Source organism: Triticum dicoccoides, chromosome 2B (genome assembly GCF_002162155.2).
Source record: "Triticum dicoccoides isolate Atlit2015 ecotype Zavitan chromosome 2B, WEW_v2.0, whole genome shotgun sequence".
NCBI classification, from domain to species: Eukaryota; Viridiplantae; Streptophyta; class Magnoliopsida; order Poales; family Poaceae; genus Triticum; species Triticum dicoccoides.
The window spans coordinates 198039397-198063966 of record NC_041383.1 but is presented as its reverse complement, the minus strand read 5'-3'; the positions used below and the strand labels follow the sequence as shown (position 1 = coordinate 198063966).

The window sequence follows — 24570 nt, the reverse complement described above, 5'->3', positions numbered from 1 at the left end:
GCTAAGTCTAGACAACACGAAATAGAAATTCATTAAAACAATATTAGGAACTTATTCATCCGCAGGAAATTAACATAAATTTCGTAGCAACTCTACAAAGAGTAGCTCACTGATTTACATGGTATGACAGCCCCGACTACACCTCTCTTACAATGTTGGCAGTTGCTTCACTTCATGAATGTCACTATGGCTACATTCTCTCCTTGAATGTAATCTTGAACCTCTCCTGAAGAACATCAAATAGAACATGTCCTGAAGAACCTCAAAGGTGAAAGTTATACCATGTACATCTGAAATTTATCTTTTGCCATGAACCCCTTCTAAGTACTAAAAAATGATGGTCTATACATCAGTGTCCCAATCTAAAGATATAATGTAGTATAGTTCTGCATAATAAAATAAAGCAAACATCTATTTTTTTGTCAGTGTAGTCAACTTTCCTTTGCAACTGCTTTTGCTACCAGATTGACTGCAGACATGCTGAAGAGCTTAGCAGTCACTCTGCTTGTTGCCAGAAAATGGGAATAACACTGTCTGATATATTTTCTTGATATATGCATACTGAATCTCCATGCAGAGTGAACATGTACGTGGCTGCTAGTCTGCTACTTCATGGGTCAAGAACACTTGGATATGCATGAACCTTTGAACACCTAGGAGCCTAGGACACTGCACCTTGATATGCTTTGTCTATTACTGCATCATGTGCAAACACTTGCGATGGCATCTGCCACTTCATCCCCGGCAGATTGTGCGACATCAGTAGTGTTGTAGTCAAACACACCATAGAGCCTGACACCCATCACTTAATCTGCACAGAAATCAAAACCCACATTAGCCCGTCCACTATAACGGTACAAAATCTATACCGCTAAAATTAAATTTGCATCATACCTGTTTTATTTTATCCCAAAACTGTGTCAACAAGATATCCATTCATTTCAAATAACGCAGTAAGTACATCTATTTCAGACGGCTCCTCGATAGCCTTATCTAGTGGGCTATTGGCCTTGCGCTTCTTTGGAGATGGACAATGGCCTTGCGCTTCTCTGGAGATGGACAATGGCCTTGCTGCAATGAAAATAGTGTAAGTTTGTGAGGAAACTTTTGGTGCCAATCTCGTGCCTTAAGTAGAGGAAGCATAAGCTACTGCTTATAAACACAGTTTGGGGCCTGAAGTATAACAAATTCATGCCTTAAGGTAGACTTGCTTATTTTGGGCAACTGGCTGAACTACTTTGGCATCTGCAGAAGTAATTGGAAGAACTTGATGCTCCAGAGCCTTGTTATGCTTCCCCAACACTTCACCCATGACAGCCTTATAATCACCTAATGTCTTGACAAGAGCGAGTAGCAAGTGGAAGATCTCAGACCTGCCGTGTGCAACTTTTGTGTTGGCTAACATCCATCCATCTGCTGCTCCACGTCCATACTTGAATTCCTTAAACAAGCTCATTTGTCTAACAACAAAAAAACATGAATTAATAATTACACATGAACAGCATTTTGCAGCCAGCTACTCTCAGGCCTAATTTGTGTGATTTAACCATACAAACATTACGTGATTTCAATTAAATTCATGCCTAGATTCATCATACAATCCTACAAAGTTGTACCTCGTACAGGTTGTAGCCTAAATGTTCAACTTCCAGACATACTGATTTGGTCAGTCGTTATTAGCTATAGCAACTAAATTCTCAAGCAAGCGCCAGGGCTCTATCCCTTGCCGCCATTCATAGCCTTGACGTCTGCTGCACTGCTCCACCACCGGTTTCATGTCAACCAGCTTGAATCTTTCGAGAAGATTTAACACAAATTTTCCTAAATCATCAAAAGCAATTACACCATCCAAGACCATCAGGCGATCAGAGCACAACAGGATAAAAATGTATAGCTGCTTGCAGACACATCTTGAGAAAGGCGCATGTGCCCAAGCCCTATAGCAGCATACCGAGACAAATTGAACTCTTAACATGTTGAATATGCTGAGATATGGAAACTGGTTCGCCATTACCAAGAAACGAGACTCCGTGTGCAGCTAGCACCTTCTCCCAACATCTCACTTGGACAATCTTGGGTCCACAAGCAAGCTGAAAGTTGCAGGAAGGGGATTAATTACCCAGGCTGCTAACAACAAATCAGGCCTAAGCGCTTACCAGAGTATGCAAGTGCAGTAAACATAGGTACCATTGTTTTGGTCTATCTGGACCATCCACCCTAAAGCACCAGCAACTCTAGTCTGAACTGAGGTAAACCTTTTTCGCTGAACTACTGCCATAATTCCTTCTAGTGAATCACAATACAACAATATAAACCAACTGTTTTTCAAAACACTTCAAACTTTTTTCTCAACACAGATCAAACGGACAAAATTCCTTGTAGTGTACTGTTCGTGCAAACAACCTAAAGTGCAGAGCACATAGGATAAACGTTGTAAAGTAATCTAAGCTACAGAAATTAGCAAGAATGAGCTACCTACAAATGACCATGAAACAAAGAAAAATGATGTTGCAGTGCGCTGAGTCTTTTTAGCAAACACATGGCGTGCACCTGGCGAGATGGTGGTTGAAGTCGATGGGGCAGAGCAGTACTGAACTGCACGCAGCTGGGCAACGACCATCGAACTGCTCCGTCGATCTGCACGTGATGGGAGGAGCAGGTGCTCTGGCCAGGTGAAGAAGAGCATTGGGGAGGAGAGGAACCGACTCCCGTCGGCTCACCTGTGATTGAGAGGCGAGGCAGACGGTTTGGAACTGTTTTTTGTCGTTGCCGGAGCATGGGACGTCGGCCAAAGAGAGGAGGGAGGGTGGGTAGCGTCGCTTTAAGAGGAAGACGCAAGGGCTGGGCTGGTGGTGGAGGACGACGACGTCGGGTCGTGGCGAGAGAGAGGGGATGGGGGAAGGTGTGGCGCCAACATCGAGTGTCGCCGGTGGTGGAAAGCCATAGCGGTGGGGAAGGCGCGCGGCGGAGGGGCGTTGGCGGCAGGCGGCTGCGCGTCGATGCGGCGGCGCGCTGGAGGTGGTGATGGAAGGCGAGGTCGTCGTGCGTTTTTTTTCTTTCCCCCGTTGGTTCACTTATTAGGAGGACCGCAGGTTAATTTCTCAGAAACGGAGGGACTTTTCTGCAAAAATGCAATAACGTACGATCAGAAGCAATAGCTGGTTTATTAGTAGGTAAAGATAAAGATAAGAGCAACTCGCGCGGAGTTATCATATTCTGAATTGCCATCCTCTATATGAACTGTACTTTTCATAATAATTTGGAGGCTGACTCTATGTGCGCAAACATAAAATCACCAAACGATAGCCATCATATTTTTTTTCATTTAAGCGGCATTCAATCCAACCAAACAGTTCATAACCGTCATCAATCTCATAAACATAACTAGCAACTACTCGCTTCGTCTCATAATATAAAAGCGTTTTTTACACTATCTTTGTCCCATAATATAAAAGCATTTATATTATGGGACGAAGGGAGTATATTAGTGGTCAAAAGTCGACGCATTACATATATTTTGCGACTTGAAATATCATTAAGCTGCATTTTCAACATATACAACGTTCTTAATAGACATTTCCAACTACTACTACCTACGCTACTTCGTCTCCGCCGTCGCCTAGTCCTCCTCCTCGTCCTCCTCCCTTGAGAACCCATCGATGTAGATGAAGTCGTCATTCTCCTCCTTGAAGTGAGGACTACGAGCTACTCCTCCTCCTCCTCCTCGTTGGTTGTGCGGCCGAAGCGCTCGTGGATGTGCTCCTCGTCGCGACGGCGCGCCTCCGCTTCAAGCATCACGACTCCGAGTGGGTCCTCGAGCTCAGGCTCCGGCTCGGGTTGGGCCTCGATGGGAACGGGGACAAACGGGGTGAGGTGGGCAGTGGGGGCAATGAAGACAAGGTTGTTGGCAGGGACAATGGCGCCCAAGGTGCCATATCAACAGCGCCCACCGCGACATGAACCACCGGCACCACACGGAGTGCCATATCCCTTATGGTTGCCATCACGGGCGCATATCCCCTGTATACTCCATCACGAGAGCCGTCGGTGCCACGTCCACAGAGGGAGGAGGATGTGGCGGTTGTTGACGTTGTTTCGGCTAAGGGTCTTCTCACCGTGTTGACTTCCGCCCTGGTGGGCCGGTTGAGGACCCCTTGTCGGTTCCGTCCTGGGCCGCACTGGTAGTCCACGGTATATACAAGGAAGATCCAGAAGACTTGGTGTACATAACAAGATGATGGATTCATGGAGGACATTACCTCCTCGTACGTAAGCGACTATGATCTTGTACCCTATGACAAACCCCCAGTTATCTATACAAACCGTGGGGTCCGGCTTGTAGAGACGCATTACAATCTTTTGTAGTTTACTTGTACTCCATACACACTCCAACGCAATAAAGCACAAGCAGAACATATAATTTTATCTTCTCGGAGAATCTGAACCTGGGTAAAATCATGTGTCCTGTTACTATCATCCCAAGACATCTAGCCTAGGATCCCCTACCTAGAGATCTGCCAGATTTAGCTCTGGCCGCTATCTCAGCAAGTGCACCGTGGGGAGAGTTCACACGTCGTTGTGCGGCATCTGGGACGGAAGGTTCTCGTTCGCCAACACGTTCAACCAATAGGCCACGTCCTGACACGACGACATTGTCGCGAAAACTAGATGAGCTGTCTACGGGAGGAGTAGGCGGGAGGTATCGACGACTATGGTTTTGGTGATGGATGCCTCACCATCGGGCTTTTATAGTCGGGGACGACGCAAAGATGATGCCACATGGCCACCAGGCTTCACATGGTGAAGTTGACCATCCAACATATGCCTCTTTGATGAAAGATCATTACTATCTGTGTGATGAAGGGTTTTGTGACACCCTGGATTTTGCCCTTTTCTTTTTCCTTTGATTTTTGTGGATTTATTGATTTGATTTGCTTTTCTGTGGCTATGTGGTTCCAAAACTTGGGAAGTTCATGTCTTCCTAGGTTTTATAGTGGCTTGTCATCCCCAAAACCATCCCTAGCTCATGTCATTTTCATCCTAGCCCAAATCTCAATATTCTTTTTATTGAGAATATTCCTTTTCTATTAAAGGAATTATCCTTTTTGCCCTAGGTTGTGAAGCAACCCATCTTTCTGTCACTCCAAAAATTCACAAATAATTCTCATAAATTGTTTGGGTCATATCTTGCTCAAATATGGCAAAACTTTTCATGCCATGTTCAAAAATCATCCTCCAATAATTCTTTTCCTATTCTTCCCTAATTGCACTTTGTGAAGGAAGTGCTATTTATCTTTGCTTGATTGCCTCCATACTTTTTGGACATCTTGTCATGCCCATATCATTGACCTGTGCAAATTTTCTTACTCATTTTCCTAGCAATTATGTTTCAGCAATTTTCCAAAGTTTCTGTCCAGAAAGGAACTTTGTGAAGGAAGTATATTCTAGGCATGTCCAAATGAGATGAAACTTTGCCACATACTTCCTTTGATCAAATAACCACTCTCCACCAAATTTGAGCTCATGTAACCTTTCCATATGGGCCCAGCTCCAAATCTTGGTTTCTGGTCAGATTTTTCAGTTTGTGAAGCAACCATATTTTATATTGCTTAATTTAAGCTGAATATTTTCTAGGACATTCTCCTACCCATATCTACTCTCACCACCAAGTTTTGGCTCCATCCATTTAGCCATTTGTCCTTATGAATTTTTCCAAATTTCTTTCTAGAATGAAGCTTTGTGAAGCAAGTGCCACTTTGGTATTTCTAAAATCAAATAACCCACCTCCTTCAAATTTCAGCTCATCACAATCATAATTTCCTAATCTGGCCATTATGGCACTTTCTACATCAACCCTCATCTAAACCATTCCTATTAGGCTGATTTTTGGTAATCAGCATCATCTTAGTGCTTGATAACGCTGTGTCAAAGATCCGAGTCCAACTCCACACGTGTGAACCACAACAAGTTACAAACACCTTCATGTTGATCTGCTTTAGAGCTAGGTGCCAATCTCTTCTTTGCCCCTAGACCTAATTCTTTGTTTGTTTAGACTAAGGGCACGCTGGTCTATCCACTAGACATGGTTGTTCCAGCCAAAACGAGTCATTTGCTCTAGTGCCCGTGGTGATCACGCTTGCGTCATGACTAATTGCGTGCTCTGGCTCGTTCTCGGCCCTGTTCCCGTCGTCTACCTCGTCGTCTCGACCTCCATCCATGTCCTGGAGTTTCTCCGTGCTCGGGCCCCCTCCTGTTTCGCCATAAATGCGTCGCAAACTCCAAGCCCGTGCCACTACGAGCTGTCGTCCTCCATTGGAGCTTGGCGTGAGCTCACCCGTGACGCTCCAGAGACCTCCCCGCAGCCTATATAAGCATGCGCAAGTCCTTCCGCAGCTCACCAGTCCCTCCCTCGCCTCATTTGATCACCAGAGCAACCTCACATCGTTGTTTCTTCCTCGGACCGCCGTGACCTCGCCGAAGTTGGTCTCGATTTCGACCATCACAGCTCTCCTCCCCTTCTCCCGAGCCTCCTACTATCTTCCCCTCGTCCCTCCGAGCCGCCCCACCCCCTCTCCCTTCGCTGGAGACGACCGCAGCGCCGAGAACCACCGCCACCCGAAGCTTTCGGCCTCCTCCTGGCGCCGCCCCTTCCCTCCTCTCCGCTCCTTCTCGGTGGCCGCCTCCTCTCTGAACGGGTGCGTCGCAGCCCCGCGCACCCGCCGGTGCCTTTCCCTCGACCGGAGACGGCCGGAGCCGCGAGTTCCACCGCCGGCCGCCCGCCTCTGCCTCCTCGTGCCACCACCCGTCGCCATCTCCCTGCTCCTCCCCGGCTCCCGTGTCTCCCCTGGAGGGGAGTGTCTCTCCGCCCCGCACCGCCCGAAGGTCTCGCCTCGGCCAACGGAGGCCGAAGCTGGCCGGGCCACCACCGGCATCGCCCTCCCCTGCCCCTCCTATGTTTCGATCGGGACAGAGGGAGGAGGAAGACGACGACGCCCAGCCGGCCCCGTCCCCCCTGCCAGTGGATCCCGCCTCCTCCCCGACCCCACACATAAGTGGCTCATAGCCTTATCCACTCAGATAAGTGGAAGCGTACTTTCAGAAGTACGTTTACTGCTACTGAAAGCGTATTCTTTTTCTGCTTCGGCCCGAAGTACGTTTTTCAAGTTCTGAAAGTGCATTTTCTTATATGCACTTCTGCCTTATCCACTCAGGGACCCGTTGGTGATGAAAATATTCACAATAGGTCCCTGACCTTCTACACCTCATATCTTCACGACCGTAGCTCCGATTGAGGTGAAACCAACGCTCACGTCTTCGTCTCGTCGAGCTCTTTCTGTAGGTAACATTTTCACTAGGTGGTCCCACAGTGAAAATGACCAGTTTGCACTTGCTTCCAGTTAGCCCCCTCCGAGAGAGAACCGTTCGGCGTTTCGTTCTGCAGCTTCACCTCACTTCTCCCCGGAGTCTCCGTCGCCCCTAGGGAAGCCAGATCAACCACTTGCGTGATAGCCATGCAGTAGCCATGGTTTCCACTTTTATATTTAATAAAAGTTTGCCAGTTATCTGCCTGCTTGTTTGCTACTACTGTCGTTGTTTTGGTTATGCTCATGGTTTCATGTTCACCTTCATGCTATGTTCCGATGCATCTTGTTATCTTGTACTACTTGCTAGTATTGTTTCCATGTCATGCTTGGTAGTAGTAGTACATGCTGGTAGTAGTGATGTTCAGTCCGATGCATGTTTACCGTATGATATCCAGAACCGTGGTTATGCATGTTCCTTTGCATCTAGTTGGTTACATGCTTACTTGGTAGTGATCTTGCTATGTTCTTGCATGGTATTTATTCATGATGCTACTGGTCATGCAATGTTTATGGTAGAGTTATGATTGTGTCATTTATGCTCGCCAGTATGCCATGCTCATTCGGATATATGATTCGTTGTTGATATGGTTGATAGTTATGATGCACATCCACGTTTATGTTGATACCATGTTCATGCATTGTAGTTGCATCATGTTGCGTTCAAGTTTAACTGGATAATAATGAACTTGAACAACTGTTGGCTGAGTCATGGTGCCACCATATCGAGTTGACTAGTGCAACCACATTTTCCTTTTATGGGAAGGACCTAACTGGGTCTATTGTCATGCCTCTCGCCGGTGCCTCCAACGAGGGAAGGCTATGGGCGCACGCTACCCTGATTACGTAGGCGGACATAAACCTTGTGTGCCCGTTGTTGTTGTTATGGTACCTTGTCCCCATTTGGGACCGTTTATGTTTTGCCACGACGGTGGCCGTTGATGCCTTTGGTAGGCACGGGGCCACACATGACTTAGCCCAAAGGGGAGTTGGTCAGAGTGGCCGGGAGAGTGTCATGGGCAATAGTCGGTTTTGTCAGAATACCGTTGGTCCACCCGAATGGGAGCATGAGGCCATGGGTTCCGTGGTGTGGGTACAGTGTGCTAACCTCTGCAGAGTGTGTGTTTAAATCAATCGATAGCCGCGCCCGCGGATAAGGGCCCAGTTCGGAGTTGGTTACACTATGAGTCAACAGTAATAATAATGATGTGCTTAATAACAACCCTGGTCCGATGATGAGAGAAGTTGGTTGATCTTTATGTCATCGTGAGAGGATCACCGTGGTATCGAGGATACCGAGTTGTTGGATATTTGTGGTGTTATGCGAGAATTGAGGGTAAAGGTCAAGTTCCTTGTGGTCATGAAATGATTAGTACAGTATTGTTTATACCAAGCTTGATTTGATCCTGAGATGATCGCGAGATGTCCGAGGTTGGTAAGTGATGCATGTGATGGTTACGAGGTAACCCGAGCAGAGTAAGTTGGTGCATGATAGTGTCATCATGTTGCATGCTAGAATCATTATGTTCATATGTTCATGCCATGCTCATATTGTTCTAGCATTACCGTGTTCATCTTGTTCATGCTATGGTTGATTGATATAGTTTCATGTTAACCTGTAATTGCCATGTTGTTGTTTGTCTTGATTGCTCTTGGTTGCTGTGAGCTTGTAAGTACATTCAATGTACTGACCTGGCGTGTCATGCCAGTTTGCAGGTCGTGCCTAGATTGCTTGCTTGTTTGGTGTGGTTCCTATGTTCGCGAGCTAGGATAAAGATTCCAGCCAGATTCCCTGCGTATTGGAGTCCATCATCACCGTTCGTTCTTCCGCTGCGAGTAGAGGTTCCGCTGCCTCGAGTTGTTATGCTGCTTGCACAGAGAAACTGTAGTTGGCATAGTGTTGTTGTGCCGGTGTTATTCATTGTAATATCGGAGACCTTGTATTCGTATTCAAGTTGTAATAGAAAGCTGGTTTGTTCTGTGCTAAGAAATGTCGTATTCCAGAAGACTTCATCTCGATCTCTGGGCTGGAATACGGGGCGTTCCGATTTCTCTGAGCCGGGGTGCCACAGGTTTGCGAATGTTTGAAGTGACAATACGTATCTCCCTCTTTCCCTGATCATTGCAATATGGGATAAACGGAGACCATCATAGTTGCATCCTTAGTCACTGTTATGTAACTGAAGTGGGGATAAACGATGGCGATGTACGCCCTCTGTGGCAGTGGCATATATGCACGTGTCTGTATTTGGCTACACCCACTTGTAGAAACATATAAAGTGACTTAGAAATCCGAACATTGAATTATGCCTAGGCATAGGTCGCATTAGATAAATACTAGTGGGGAATCCGGCTCCCTGAGTACGCCTTAGCCCTATTGATTCAAACAACCATCATCTCATGTTTCGTGCTCTTTTTAATTTATTCTTGCATTTTCTTATTGTGTTCACAACCACATTGCAATATTTTTAACTTTTGTCTCCATTTTGTTTTGGATCACAACAAATTCCCAGGCACAATATCATAAACCCCTACAAGAGTGATATGCCCATTTTACATCATGTTTTCCTACTGTTATTTATAATGTTTTTATGCATAATAATGCTTTTTAGAGTAATTGTAATGCCTTTTCTCTCATAATATGTAAGGTTCACACAAAGAGGGAGAATTCCGGCAGCTGGAAATCTGGACCTGAAAAGGCTACGTCAGGCAAACTATTCTGCACAACTCCAAATGAGCTGAAACTTCACGAGGAATTTTTATGAAATAAATAAGAGTTATTGGAGAAAATAATTACCATAGTGAGCCCACCAGGTGGGCACAACCCACTCGTTGCTCGAACAAAGCCAACCCAGCAACACAGCCCGGAAAAACCAGGCACAAATAATTGTTCGAGTGGAGACACGAACTTGCGACCTACCATCCTATTCCTAAATGTGCAGCCAACTGAGCTAGCTATTGTGTATGCACAAAAGATGAGGTTTCCAATTTTTCATATACGTGTGCGGTGTGCCATATTGGATGGATTCCCACATACGAATCGCTATGGCTACACAACGAGTAAACACCAGGTCGTTCGTTCAGCTATTGAATTGTCCCACCTCGCTTTCTTACACTGAATCACATCAATTTATATATGTCTATGAATTGAAATTAATAAATCACCTCAAGGAGTGTGTCTCATTTGGTCACAAATATGAGCATAAAGGATAGGGATTAAAACATGGAATACACTCTTGTGTGGAGGAAGGAAGGAATAAAATCCCACTATTATGAGTTATTGAGCACGAATGGAAAGAATTAGAAGAAGGAAATAAATTTGACAGAAAAATAAATAAATTAGAAGAATGAATAAATAAATTACATTCATTAAATCCTCTTATGAGGAGGAAGGAAGGAAAAAAATCAAAGAAGGAATAAATTTGAGCAATTGAGCATGTAGAAAAAAAATTAAGAGATGACATACATTTGGCAGGAAAGAATGGAACTAGAGGAAAGAAATAGAATGGAACCTAGAAGAACTCTGGGATGGGAGAGAGGACCCATTACATAAACGGACTTGCATGCTAAAACTCACTCGACTCAGATTTAACCAAGCCTCAGTTGACCTTGCAACATTTTGTCCCATCATTTGCAACATTTATTTCTACCGGCTGCAACATCCGTATTGCTAGTTGTAGCATGTCATCCCTTGTCGATTGTAGCACGCCATCTCATCGGTCGCAACATCCTCCATTGACGGTTGTAGCATTTTAGTCAGAACGGTTGCGGCATATGTTGGCGTTGCTTGCAGTACCGCTGCAACATTTTTCCTCGCCGTTTGCAACATCCAGCCGTGCCGATCGTATCACCACAACTGCGCTGACATCACTCGACTGAGACTACGTTAAGTCTTAGTCGACTTAGTTCTAGACAAACCCTTAAATAAATGAGGTCATCACACACGCTAACTAACCTGCATGTACCGGTGCAAAATAAAATAACCTACATGTATGTTGGGTACTCCATTTCCTGATAATGTTGTTTCGAATTTCCTGTGGTACATATAAATTATGCTTGTCCCTTATTAAATGGAGTTAGGAATTATTTAGGACAGTGTGGAAGTCAAGTTTTTGTCAAGGAAGTGCGAAAAGTAAACTTGACAATTGATTGATTTGCAGCCAATGGAAATGAACTTTGTGAATATTAATTTTCACTTTTTATACTTGATGGTTAGAACAACAAGTTTACTCTCACATTGCTTTGTCATGGAGTTATCATCATGTAATAATAATGATTCTTGGATGTGAGAGCATGGTGCGAGAAGACCAAAAATATAATGTTGGGGAATCAGAGTTGACATCAAGTATACGTAAATTCAGGATGCTCACCTATTTTGGTTTTTGAACTATGGTTTGATGGCCATGGCGGAAGAACACGACATAGTTCGCTGCTGGAAACATGTAGGGAGAGAATCATGAAATTGACATACTAGAGTGTAATGACTTAGCTCACCGTCTACGGATTGATCATATTTGTCGTAAATAGGTAGACAATTGACCACCATCAACGATGGTGATAAAGAGAAGTGGCAACACAGATGACTCGCTAGAAGTGTGTGAGAGCATGTTTCTTGCTTTGCAACACACGAACATCTGTGCTAGTCCTAACCAAACCTAAAAAAAAACTTAAAACGAAGCGTTCCCCGTTGGCAAAGGTTAAGATCCATCACACCTCCATGGCTCTATAGGCACAAAATACGACCCTACCTCCATGTGCGTCCGAGATACGAGCGAAGGTGTACAAGGAGCCCTATGCTAACTGGTGACGATACGTTAAACTTGTCTTGAACCCCGCCCTGGTCATTTTCGTCAGCCTTACTACTGGTCAGTGTACTACTCCCTTCATTCCAAAATAGATGACCCAACTTTGTACTAAGTTAGTATAAAGTTGGGTCATATATTTTGGAACGGAGGGAGTAGTAGCCATCGGCGATCACGAACGTGTAAGACGAGCAAAGGGAAGAGTCCCCGATCGAGAAATTGAGAATCGCAGCACGATTCCTCAACGCACTCAACATAACTAACCTGATCTCCGGCGTACGATTACATTGGTGGTGTTACAACTTGGCGTAAACGGTCACTTTGGTGTTAGAAGTTGTGGTGTACATTGAAGTGGTGCAAAAACTTGGCATTAACGTGCAAATACGGTGCTTATCTCATTTATGTATGAAGTAAGTGCTGACTAGGCGCGTGGGGCCAGCTGTCAGCCACTGCACCAGAGAGAGGGGGTGTGTGGCCTGATTTTTTGGAAAACACCCTCGAAATATATATTTTCACAGAAAGCCCCTGTTGACATGGGAGAGTGGCATTTTTTTTCACCTCTATGAGGAGTGGGTCCCACCTATCAGACAAGAGTGAAAATTAAATCAAAAGTGAGGCCGGCTGGACTCAAGCCATGTCCGACAAGAAGCCACAACTAACCAGTACGCCAACAAGATCTCTTGTTTAATTCGGATAAGAAAGCTATATGTACTAAACTGGAAGCACGAGGAGCTTTTATGGGCTGCAGATAGTGCGGCCATTCTACACCTGTTCCTTTTTAAAATTTATTTGTAAAACATAATTAATAAAAAATATGTTCAAATATTTGTGTTATTCAAATATTATACTCCGTCGGTTCGGAATTACTTGTCGCGAAAATGAATGTATCTAGATGTATTTTAGTTCTAGATACATACATTTTCAAGACAACTAATTCCGAACGGAGGGAGTACATGAAAATGATTATTAGTAAATAATAACATTTAAATGTACATCCTGCAAAAAATATTTAGTTAATACGGACATTCAATAAAATTAAAATATTTAAGGAATACATAAATATTATAGTCACAACTTATATTAAAATTATAGAAAATGAATATTCATATGAGCAGTTTAAATTATAAATTATCATTATTTTTAGTTATAAAAACATTGAACTATACAAACGTGCATATAATTATTGAAATGCTGTATACCTAAAATAATTTTATGAATTGTAATGTAACTTTTTAAATTCTAAATTATGCAAACACTGTTATAATTCATAGTATTTTTTAAATAATATGTGAACAATTTTATAAAATAATTTATTCTGTTTGCATGTACAATATTTATAAACACAAATATTCGTTCGTTATGTTTATTACTGAGATTATAATTTAGATTTTTTTAAACACTTATAATTTTGATACTTTCTACAGAAAAATAAATAAACTAACAGGTGCAGAAGAAGCCGCAAGATCTGCAACCCGTTTAACCTCTGCCTGCGCTGCGATTAAAAATACATATGACGTTTTTACCCGTACTGGCCGAAGAAAATTTAATGGGTGCAGTGGTTTGCCAGCTCGTTTGTGTGGATGATGTTGTGTATTCGATCCCCACCGGCCACATCTGGCATTTAGTTTTCCGTCTCAGGTTACATGCGGGACTCACTTCTCATAGAGGTAACAAAATCTTCCCAGTCAACAGGGATTTTTTTGAAAAAATCAGGTCATATGCCCCATCTCTCTGGTAGAGTGGCTGACAGCGGGCCCCATGCGCCTAGTCAGCACCTACTCCGTACATAAACGAGATAAGCACCGTATTTGCACGTTAATGTCAAGTTTTTGCACCACTTTAATGTACACCACAACTTCTAGCACCAAAGTGATCTCGTTTACGCCAAGTTGTAGCACCACCAGTGTAATTGACTCTTTCAATAACTAGTGCGTACTACTAGTACTACTGCCACATCCAGCGAAGATGCTCTCTCTCGTGTACACAAGCGTCTCTTTCCGGCGTGATGCTGCTGTAACGTATTGACTTGAAAGCTCTTCCGTGCTGTGCTGTAACGTACAGAGGGGAAAAGGTGCCCTCTCTTGTAATGTGGTGTGACCTTCAAGTAATCGCACTGGCACTCAAGGTGCACGACGCTAAAGTTATGGGATTGTTTAAAGTAAAATCCCCGTAACTTTTCTCTGTACGCAAACATCCGGTAGATTTGGCATTTTTGGTATTGTACTAGATGAATGCTTCCATGAATGCCTGTGCTACTCATGCATAGATAATATATCCACTGGCTATTTCAAATTATTAAGCGTGCATTTGCATTATGATATCCACCGAGGTATAGTGTTCCCATGTCAAACTTTAGCTTAGGAAGATGTGATTTCTTGTGGGCATGAAATGCCCACCTTTTCATGCACACAAATACATCTAAACCATGCCCATTGTATATTACCGTGACTGCTCTCTGGAATATAAAATTAAACTGTAGCTGCAAAACATGCAACTAAATCACTGTGATTGCTTCGTGAGAAATACCAGAAGGTTAAGTTAATTTTGAAAGATGTAAAATTTCAGGCCGCTGTAAATAAATTGCCATGATTTATTAGTTACCAAACAGAATATAGGTTACCCCACCCGATTGATATGTACAATTGCCCTACCGATTTGATTTGAGGATAATCGGGCGAGGTAAAAAAAACTCGGATGTGGGGTGGGGTGAGTGTTTCATGGGCGTGGGAAGGGGGGGTAGTTGGACGGAAGATGAGATGGACGACAGAACGTTAAAAGCATCTCCAATAGGCGCTCAAAAAATGCCTCACGCGCTAAAAATAATCGTTTTTGTGCGCGGAGACAGAAAACAGCGCTTCAGCTGACGTTGTAAAATAGAGCGCGTACAAAAAGTTTTAGCGTACGGGCGTGCGCATGGGCTGCTGCGCTGCAAATTTGGGGCGCCGGATTGTGCGCGCGGGATGCTGCAGGTGGCGCCGCCGTGTTTTTTGCATCTGAAAAACCTCTTCGCCGCTCCCGTGCAAAAAGACTGTTTTAGTGCTGTAAAAGAATTATACCGCGCCGAGGCGAAGCACGCGTGTTGAAGATGCTAAGTTATTTTTTTTAAGTCGGCAAGATGAGATGGCATGCTGGCTGACTTGTCCAAAGTAAATCATGAACTGTTTCTTTTGGGACTTTGAAGTTACCTGATTGGACTGCTCGGCAAAGAAAAACTAATCTCATAGACATGAGATCACATCATGTCATTTGTTGTAGGGTCTGGATTGAATACTCTGGCAAGTCTGACTAATTCACCAAAGACCACACTCAGACTACATACTGCTCACTTCCATGACAAGCAAAGGGAAAAAGGCAAAAGGAGCAGCCCACACCGGCCGCGGCCGGTCCACTCTGTCCGGCCCAGCCGGCCCGGGCCCGCACTAAACCCCCGCCCGGCCTCCTCCTCCCTTATATACCCTGTCCGTTTCGCACACCTCTCCGCACCCCGGCCGACCACCGCCTGCCTGCCTAACTCCTCCGCCGACGCCCGCCTCGCAACGCCGCGATGGCCACCCCGACGACGCCGCTGCTCAAGGACGAGCTGGACATCGTCATCCCGACGATCCGCAACCTCGACTTCCTGGAGATGTGGCGGCCCTTCTTCCAGCCCTACCACCTCATCATCGTGCAGGACGGCGACCCGAGCAAGGTCATCAAGGTGCCCGAGGGCTTCGACTACGAGCTCTACAACCGCAACGACGTCAACCGCATCCTCGGCCCCAAGGCCTCCTGCATCTCCTTCAAGGACTCGGCCTGCCGCTGCTTCGGGTACATGGTCTCCAAGAAGAAGTACATCTACACCATCGACGACGACTGCTTCGTGAGTGCTCTGTCTGCTCTCTCGCCGTCTCGCTTACGAGATATTCTTCCTATGTGGTGGTGTGATTTGGCTCGATTGGGCTAGATCGCATTCGAATTTGGTCGAAATTATGTAGTGTCCTGCACTGTGTGATTTTTGTCACGGGACGGGAGGTGGATTTTGGTGTGGGTGGGGCTCAGATCTGGTTGGGGGAATTGAGGAGAAAGGCGAGATCTCTCATTAATTTCTTCGTGGGGGGTGCTGCATGACGTTGTTACTCGTGTCAGTTATGATCGCTCAGTTTGCTCGCGCCTAAAATCACGTGATTCGTAGCCCTGTGATCTGGGTAGTTTTAGTTTTTTTTTTGAGAGAGGAAGTGATCTGGGTAGGTAAATGCAATTTTTCACCAGATGACTGACTGATAGATAGTCGCATCTTTTGATCTAACAATGTTACTTCAGTTTTGGATATCAATATGAAGAAGTGCTCCCTCCGTCCCAAAATAAGCGACTCAACTTTGTACTAACTTTTCCTCTGTCCCAAAATAAGTGACTCAACTTTGTACTAACTTAGGGAGTACATACGGACTGAAATGAGCGAACAAACACACTAAAACGTGTCTATATACATTCAGAAAAAAGTTAAAACATCTTATATTTGTGAGAGGGAGTATCAAGCATTGGAGGTGGCCACACTGGTTTGGTCCTGTACTCCTGTATTGCTTGCAGTTGGATGGGTATGAGGTGGAGTTGTAAGCTATGGATATGTGGTGTTGGTAGTTTGTTACCCCACAATTGTTGTAGGATTAATAATTTCTCGTATATATAACAATGCGACAGTACAAATTGTAAGTATCGCCTGCCGCCTTACTTTGTCACTTATGCCGATGCATCTTTTGTTTGTGTGTTAGGGTCCTCATCTGTACTTTTAGCTTTGGGATAAATGATTGTCTAACAATTTTGAAATGATTGCATCTTGTGTGGATCGATCCAGAGCCTAAAGTGATAGAGTAGCATATATGGACTGAGCGATAGATGTGACCATCCTTTTTCTTTAATGGGCTACATACCTTCTTCTAGTTGGATTTATCTCTAGTTATAAAGCATACCTTGGCGCGAGGTGTTTGTTTTGACAGCTACCTTGACACAAGGTATGTAAAATAACAATTGTATATTCACGTGAGGGTCCCACCTATTTGCTAAATAATGTTGCTTTTGTTGGATCTCTGAGATGGCCTATGAAGCAGAGATCTAGTGCAAAAGCAAAGTTCTTACTGTAAGAATCGGTCTCTGGCCTGCATTTGTCATTCATTTACCTAGAAAATAGTACACCCAAGGTCAAAAAAAGAAAAGAAAATAGTACACCATATTCTCTTTCATGGCATCACCTGCAGTCAAGGGGGTTCTGTAATAGTTTTCTATTGTAGTTTAGTTGACAGACATAGCACACGCACATGCTTGCACTCTCAAATTTGTTATCTTGCTGCCATTGTTTTGGTCTTCCATTCTGAATTGGTCGGTATATTTGGTGATGCAGCGCAGATGCCATTAGCCCATTGCTAACCTATTATTTTCACAAAATCTCAGGTTGCTAAGGACCCATCAGGAAAGGACATCAATGCGCTCGAGCAGCACATCAAGAACCTTCTGAGCCCTTCAACTCCATTTTTCTTCAATACTCTGTACGACCCTTACCGTGAGGGTGCTGATTTTGTTCGTGGGTACCCCTTCAGCCTTCGCGAGGGTGCCCCAACTGCTGTGTCTCATGGGCTTTGGCTCAACATTCCAGACTATGATGCCCCTACCCAGCTTGTCAAGCCTCGCGAGAGAAATAACAGGTGAGAATTTTACATTTGGCACTTCAATATTTTAAACAATCTCTTCTTTCTAATCTGATGTTTCTTTCTTGGGATCAGGTATGTTGATGCTGTTCTTACAATCCCGAAGGGTACCTTGTTTCCTATGTGTGGAATGAACCTCGCGTTTGACCGTGAGCTCATTGGTCCTGCAATGTACTTTGGCCTTATGGGTGATGGCCAGCCTATTGGTCGCTACGATGATATGTGGGCTGGATGGTGCACCAAGGTACATTCTGTCATTTTCTTTAAAACTGTATTTGGTGGTATGTCTGTGAATGCAAACTGAACATGTTGGTTGCCATGGACAATTAGTTATATCTAGTGCACTGCGGATGCTAAAAATTGTATCTAGCCTGTTTCCAATTCTTTGTACTGAATTATCTGTTCTCTGTCTACACAGGTGATTACTGATCATTTGAGCCTGGGTATTAAGACTGGTCTGCCCTACATCTGGCACAGCAAAGCAAGCAACCCGTTTGTGAACCTAAAGAAGGAATACAACGGCATCTTCTGGCAGGAGGAGCTGATCCCCTTTTTCCAGTCTGTGACTCTCTCAAAGGAGGCCACCACTGTCCAGAAGTGTTACCTTGAGCTGGCCAAGCAGGTGAGGGCGAAGCTCGGCAAGGTGGATGGCTACTTCAACAAGCTTGCTGATGCCATGGTCACATGGATTGAGGCCTGGGATGAGCTCAACCCACCAAAGGGTGCCATTACCACCACAAACGGCCCTGCTCTGAAGAGCAAGTGAGACTGTGAAAGGCAGTAGCATACATATACAGTTTGCATGTTCATGTGAACTATCCATACTGAAATACTCCTGTTTTGGTTAGTGCCGATGAGATGAGAAATATCACTTCGTTGTAACTTAAATATTACCTTCTTCCCTGGACAACTGCCCTGGTGGTTTTAGGGAATTTACATTTTTGCTTGTGTGGGACAGTTGTATTGTCGGAATCGGATCACCTTCAAATAGAATAAAGTTACTTGTTTCTCGGATTAAGCATTATGTCATACAGCTACATGTACGTTTCTGGAAGAAAAAAAAATTCTTGAAGATGTGCAATTCTGAATTCGTACTCGTTTTTTAAACTCACAGATGTTCATTCAGAGAAAAGGGAGCACTCCCTGGTTTCATAGTATACATCACAGCAGCCCCCCCGGACCGGATGCAGACTACATACATACAGCACAAGAAAACATAGAGGCCATATAAAAGATCGCCAACACGAGCGCTTCCAGGTCGTTTGTCGGCCCACAGGCCACAGCATGTAAAGATCGCAAGCACCAGCGTCGAGGACGAGTCAGGGCGCATCTCCTTTTGGCTTGGAACTCGCTTGTGCTTTCCAGGCAATGCGGGGCAGTTCAGTGGTTTCCATTTCATGCCAGGCCAAATCAGCCCCTGGAAGCACAGAGAAGGTTTGTAAACAACTCGACAAAGCCCGGCAAATAAGGTGGAAATCCTATGATTTCTTGATGACCGGATATGTACTCCAGAAGGCAGCAGTGGCACACATGTTCAGAGCAGGTTTGGAAACAATCGGCCAGAGCAGAGCAATAGGGTGGAAATCTTGTCCAGTAGCACAGACACAACAGCCCATGTGAGCACGAACTTGTGATTTCTATTCAGGTATCTTGTAGACTCTTCTAAGAAAAGGTATCTTGTAGACAAACAAAAAGGAGATTGTTTCTGAACCTTCACATGCTATTTCTGAAGTATCGTTGCGGTTGAGTTTGAGAAATTTTGGCCAGTTTAGATGTAGCTGTCTGCTAATAGCACACAGAAGACAACAAAAAACGCCGTTGCCGGGGATCGAACCCGGGTCACCCGCGTGACAGGCGGGAATACTTACCACTATACTACAACGACTTTTGTTGTGTATGTTTGCAAAACATTATATATGTGAGATTAGCACAGATCCAGATGTAGATCTCCCTCCAATAATAAGCACAAAAACCGCTTGTATATATACACCCAGCAGCATTTGCAGAGTATAATACCGTGGACTACCATCAAGAGAGCTTCAAGCAAGGAAGAAACACGAATCGTTCAGGCTGCTACTCCCTCCGTTCCAAAATACTAGATGACTCCACTTTGTATTAATTTTGTACAAAGTTGGGTCATTTATTTTGGAACGGAGGGAGTACGTATCATGACACACTTCCGAGTTCCGATCGTCTCTCTGATCAGACAGACGATCAACGCTAGTTAGTCCGGAACAGCGTCAGTTTCTGGTTCTATTCGACCATGGCACTCAGATGGCCATTACCAGTTCACCACAGAACCAGTTCACCAAAGAACTGTACCCCTGCTGGGTTAGCAGTGAAGATAGCAGGGCATGAAGGAAACATGTTCAATCATTAGGGCATCCATGGCTCAACCAGCTGCACTGCTGCCCTTACTTTTCACACAGCTAGCGCCATGACGTGACGACTGACGACTGGAGGAGGGCCTGCCGTCTGCTGTAGCACCAGTAGCAGTGCTAGCAGCTGCGGCAGCGTTGGCGAGATCGGAATATCGGATTGGACATGGACGACGCCGACAGAGGGAACACTATTCGCCCGCGGCGGGGAACACATGGTGGTGGCCGGCCACTTGAAAGCTCCACGGGGCCTCACGCCAGAAACCTGCCGCCTGACTGATATTTGACTGTTTGGTTCGTATCTTGCGCCGCAGCCAACTGGAAGCTAGATATATATAGGAGGCGCTGCTCCTAGGGGAACATCCTCCTCTTCCGTTTCAAGTTTCAACCTTGTTCAGCGCATCACGACTTCCTCCGTCTCTCAATAGCCCGCTGAAAATGTTAGGCTGTTGAATCCCGATGCATGTTCTAGTTGCTGGGTGTTAGGTTTCTTCAGTTTCATCAGAGAATAACAATGCATGCAACGTGAGACTTTGTTCAGGTGCATGGCCGTAGGTTTTGGATGTGTTTGGTTACTCGCATCGATTTTGGGCACTTGTATCTGTGACCCAGCTCAGCCTGACCGAGTGGATGCAGGTCAAAAACTAAGTTTTGCATGTTGTTCGTTTGTCTGCATCCCCTCCGACTCTGACTGAGCAGCAACATCAGAACCTGTGTTTGGTTGTCTGCATGTTCTACCCAGATGCAAAGAGCTGTTGTTTGGTTAAATACTACACAGGTGTTGTGATGATCTCTTCTAGAAGTGGTGAGGTTACCAATACATACACACACAACACCAACATATATAGCGTAACCATAACGATAGCATAAACCTTAAGCATAAGCGTAAACCATAAGAATAAGCACAACCAAAACCATAAGCATAACCTTAATCTAGCATAACCATAATCGTAGCATAACCATCACCATAGCAGTTCAAACAGTATAACATCACTACAATACCACATAGTCTTCAAAGTTGATTAACATAGCATAGATAGCAACGATCCATCCTAAGCAACATCAGCAACACCACCCTTAGCAGCAGCAACACCCTCATCAACACCTTCAGCTTCCATGTCGAATGCTTTGTGGTGCGGCAAGCAATTTGCCACAACCTGAATGCTCTGGTCGTTGAAGACAAGGACTCTCAAGTTCGTGGAGCTCACCAGCTTGAAGGTGATAATACTCTGGTCCTGATCTCGTGGGCTACACAGAAGGTGGCCCAGCCCTTATCAAGGTTGAGCCTGCCGTTGATCATCTTTCTGGTGACCTTCCAAGTGTTGTCGTTGTTCGTCGTCAGCCTGAACATGTCTAGGACGGGGACGAGTGATGAGTCCCTTTAGTGACCCGGTAAAGGAGCAGAAATGATCTCGCCTTTTTCCCTAGAGGTGACCCTGAGTTATCGAACCCACGAGAGGAAGTGCACCTTTAGCACAAGGGTTTTTACCAAGCTTTGCAAGAGTATTAAATTGCAGTCTTTAAGCATATCAAAATCAAGTTGCACAACTGAACACTTATAAATAAAAATAGTCATGGTTATGAGGACTTATTCTTACAATCATTTATTTCCGGACGAGATCATGATGATATTGGTTTGTGCACAGTCAAGATGTGCTTGCAACGTATCAGAGTGGGGGATATGTCCAAATTATGTCTTGATCGCCACACGTCCTACATCGAGAGTGAGTTGGCCAACCAAAGGCCCTATCAATCGCGTAAGGTTGCATCAGTAATTAAGATAAAATCAGGCAAAAGCATCTGGCATTTAATGACTACACCTCTTATATTGCCACAGATAGGACTCAAGCTACCATACTATACCTTTATGTCACTGGTGTTCAGAATAGTATTTTACGATTTCTTTACCCTTAGCCTCTCCATGGCTCAATCTTTATGATTCTAGGTACCTGCAGGGACAAAGATTGTGAACGAGACAAGAGCCAACTACGAAGCAATTTTATTTCACACATACAAGACATTTGATGAGTGATATTTTTACACTCATTTACCCTTTTTTTAAACTGAGATATTTCATTAAACTAAGATATTTGCTCCAATATTGCTACTAATGACTAATTGTTGGGGAATGTAGTAGTTTCAAAAAAAATTCCTACGCACACGCAAGATCATGGTGATGCATAGCAACGAGAGGGGAGAGTGTTGTCCACGTACCCTCGTAGACCGTAAGTGGAAGCGTTATGACAACGCGGTTGATGTAGTCGTACGTCTTCACGATCCGACCGATCCAAGCACCGAACGTACGGCACCTCCGAGTTCAGCACACGTTCAGCTCGATGACGATCCCCGGACTCCGATCCAGCAAAGTGTCGGGGATGAGTTCCGTCAGCACGACGGCGTGGTGACGATGATGATGTTCTACCGATGCAGGGCTTCGCCTAAGCACCACAACGATATGACCGAGGTGGAATATGGTGGAGGGGGGCACCGCACGCGGCTAAGGAACGATCACAAAGATCAACTTGTGTGTTCTAGGGTGCCCCCTGCCCCCGTATATAAAGGAGGAAGGGGGGAGGTGCGGCCGGCCCCCTAGGGGTGTGCCTGGAGGAGTCCTACTCCCACCGGGAGTAGGACTCCCCCCTCTTGCCTTGGTGGAGAAGGAAAGGGGGGAGGGGAAAGAGGAAAGGGGGGCGCCGCCCCCCCTTCCTTGTCCTATTCGGACTAGGGGGGGGGGAGGGGGCGCGCGGCCTGCCCTGGCCGGCCCTCCTCTTCTCCCTCATGGCCCACTAAGGCCCATTAACCCCCGGGAGGGTTTCGGTAACCCCCCCGGTGTTCCGGTAAAATCCCGATTTCACCGGGAACCATTCCGATATCCAAATGTAGGCTTCCAATATATCAATCTTTATGTCTCGACCATTTCGAGACTCCTCATCATGTCCGTGATCACATCCGGGACTCCAAAAAATCTTCGGTACATCAAAACTTATAAACTCATAATAAAACTGTCATCGTAACATTAAGCGTGCGGACCCTACGGGTTCGAGAACTATGTAGACATGACCTAGAACTATTCTCGGTCAATAACCAATAGCGGAACCTGGATGCTCATATTGGATCCTACATATTCTATGAAGATCTTTATCGGTCAAACCGCATAACAACATACATTGTTCCCTTTGTCATCGGTATGTTACTTGCCCGAGATTCGATCGTCGGTATCCAATACCTAGTTCAATCTCGTTACCGACAAGCCTCTTTACTCGTTACGTAATGCATCATTCCGTAACTAACTCATTAGCTACATTGCTTGCAAGGCTTATAGTGATGTGCATTACCGAGAGGGCCCAGAGATACCTCTCCGACAATCGGAGTGACAAAACCTAATCTTGAAATACGCCAACCCAACATCTTCCTTCGGAGACACCTGTAGAGCTCCTTTATAATCACCCAGTTATGTTGTGACGTTTGGTAGCACACAAAGTGTTCCTCCGGTAAACGGGAGTTGCATAATCTCATAGTTACAGGAACATGTATAAGTCATGAAGAAAGCAATAGCAACATACTAAACGATCAAGTGCTAGGCTAAAGTAATGGGTCATGTAAATCACATCATTCTCCTAATGATGTGATCCCGTTAATCAAATGACAACACATGTCTATGGTTAGGAAACATAACCATCTTTGATTAATGAGCTAGTCAAGTAGAGGCATACTAGTGACGTTATGTTTGTCTATGTATTCACACATGTATCATGTTTCCGGTTAATACAATTCTAGCATGAATAATAAACATTTATCATGATATGAGGAAATAAATAATAACTTTATTATTGCCTCTAGGGCATATTTCCTTCAGTCTCCCACTTGCACTAGAGTCAATAATATAGATTACACAGTAATGATTCTAACACCCATGGAGTCTTGGTGCTGATCATGTTTTGCTCGTGGAAGAGGCTTAGTCAATGGGTCTGCAACATTCAGATCCGTATGTATCTTGCAAATCTCTATGTCTCCCACCTGGACTTGGTCTCGGATGGAATTGAAGCGTCTCTTGATGTGCTTGGTCCTCTTGTGAAATCTGGATTCCTTTGCCAAGGCAATTGCACCAATATTGTCACAGAAGATCTTCATTGGTCCCGATGCACTAGGTATGACACCTAGATCGGAAATGAACTCCTTCATCTAGACTCCTTCATTTGCTGCTTCTGAAGCAGCTATGTACTCCGCTTCACATGTAGATCCCGCCACGACACTTTGTTTAGAACTGCACCAACTTACAGCTCCACCGTTTAATAAAAACACGTATCCGGTTTGCGATTTAGAATCGTCCGGATCAGTGTCGAAGCTTGCA

At 44.8% G+C, this 24570-nt stretch overlaps 2 protein-coding genes and 1 non-coding gene across 3 annotated transcripts; 1 reads left to right on the top strand and 2 right to left on the bottom strand.

Annotated features, from left to right (window-relative positions):
• Positions 1–8: 8 nt before the first annotated feature.
• Positions 9–6500, bottom strand: LOC119360773. Its single transcript, XM_037626278.1, has 5 exons — positions 6436–6500; positions 2551–3012; positions 1196–1460; positions 895–1071; positions 9–811 (listed from the first exon to the last, which is right to left on the bottom strand). Exons 1-4 carry the CDS (start codon positions 6498–6500, stop codon positions 994–996), a joined length of 870 nt encoding a protein of 289 aa, XP_037482175.1. The 3' UTR covers positions 9–811; positions 895–993.
• A 9207-nt stretch (positions 6501–15707) lies between these two features.
• On the top strand, positions 15708–18859 carry LOC119363034 (UDP-arabinopyranose mutase 3). The gene is made up of 4 exons (XM_037628337.1): positions 15708–16022; positions 17588–17838; positions 17917–18085; positions 18260–18859. Exons 1-4 carry the CDS (start codon positions 15708–15710, stop codon positions 18605–18607), a joined length of 1083 nt encoding a protein of 360 aa, XP_037484234.1. The 3' UTR covers positions 18608–18859.
• Positions 18860–19654: 795 nt separating this feature from the next.
• TRNAD-GUC lies at positions 19655–19726 on the bottom strand. Its single transcript has one exon. It is a non-coding gene; the product is annotated as a tRNA-Asp (tRNA).
• Between the last annotated feature and the right edge of the window lie 4844 nt (positions 19727–24570).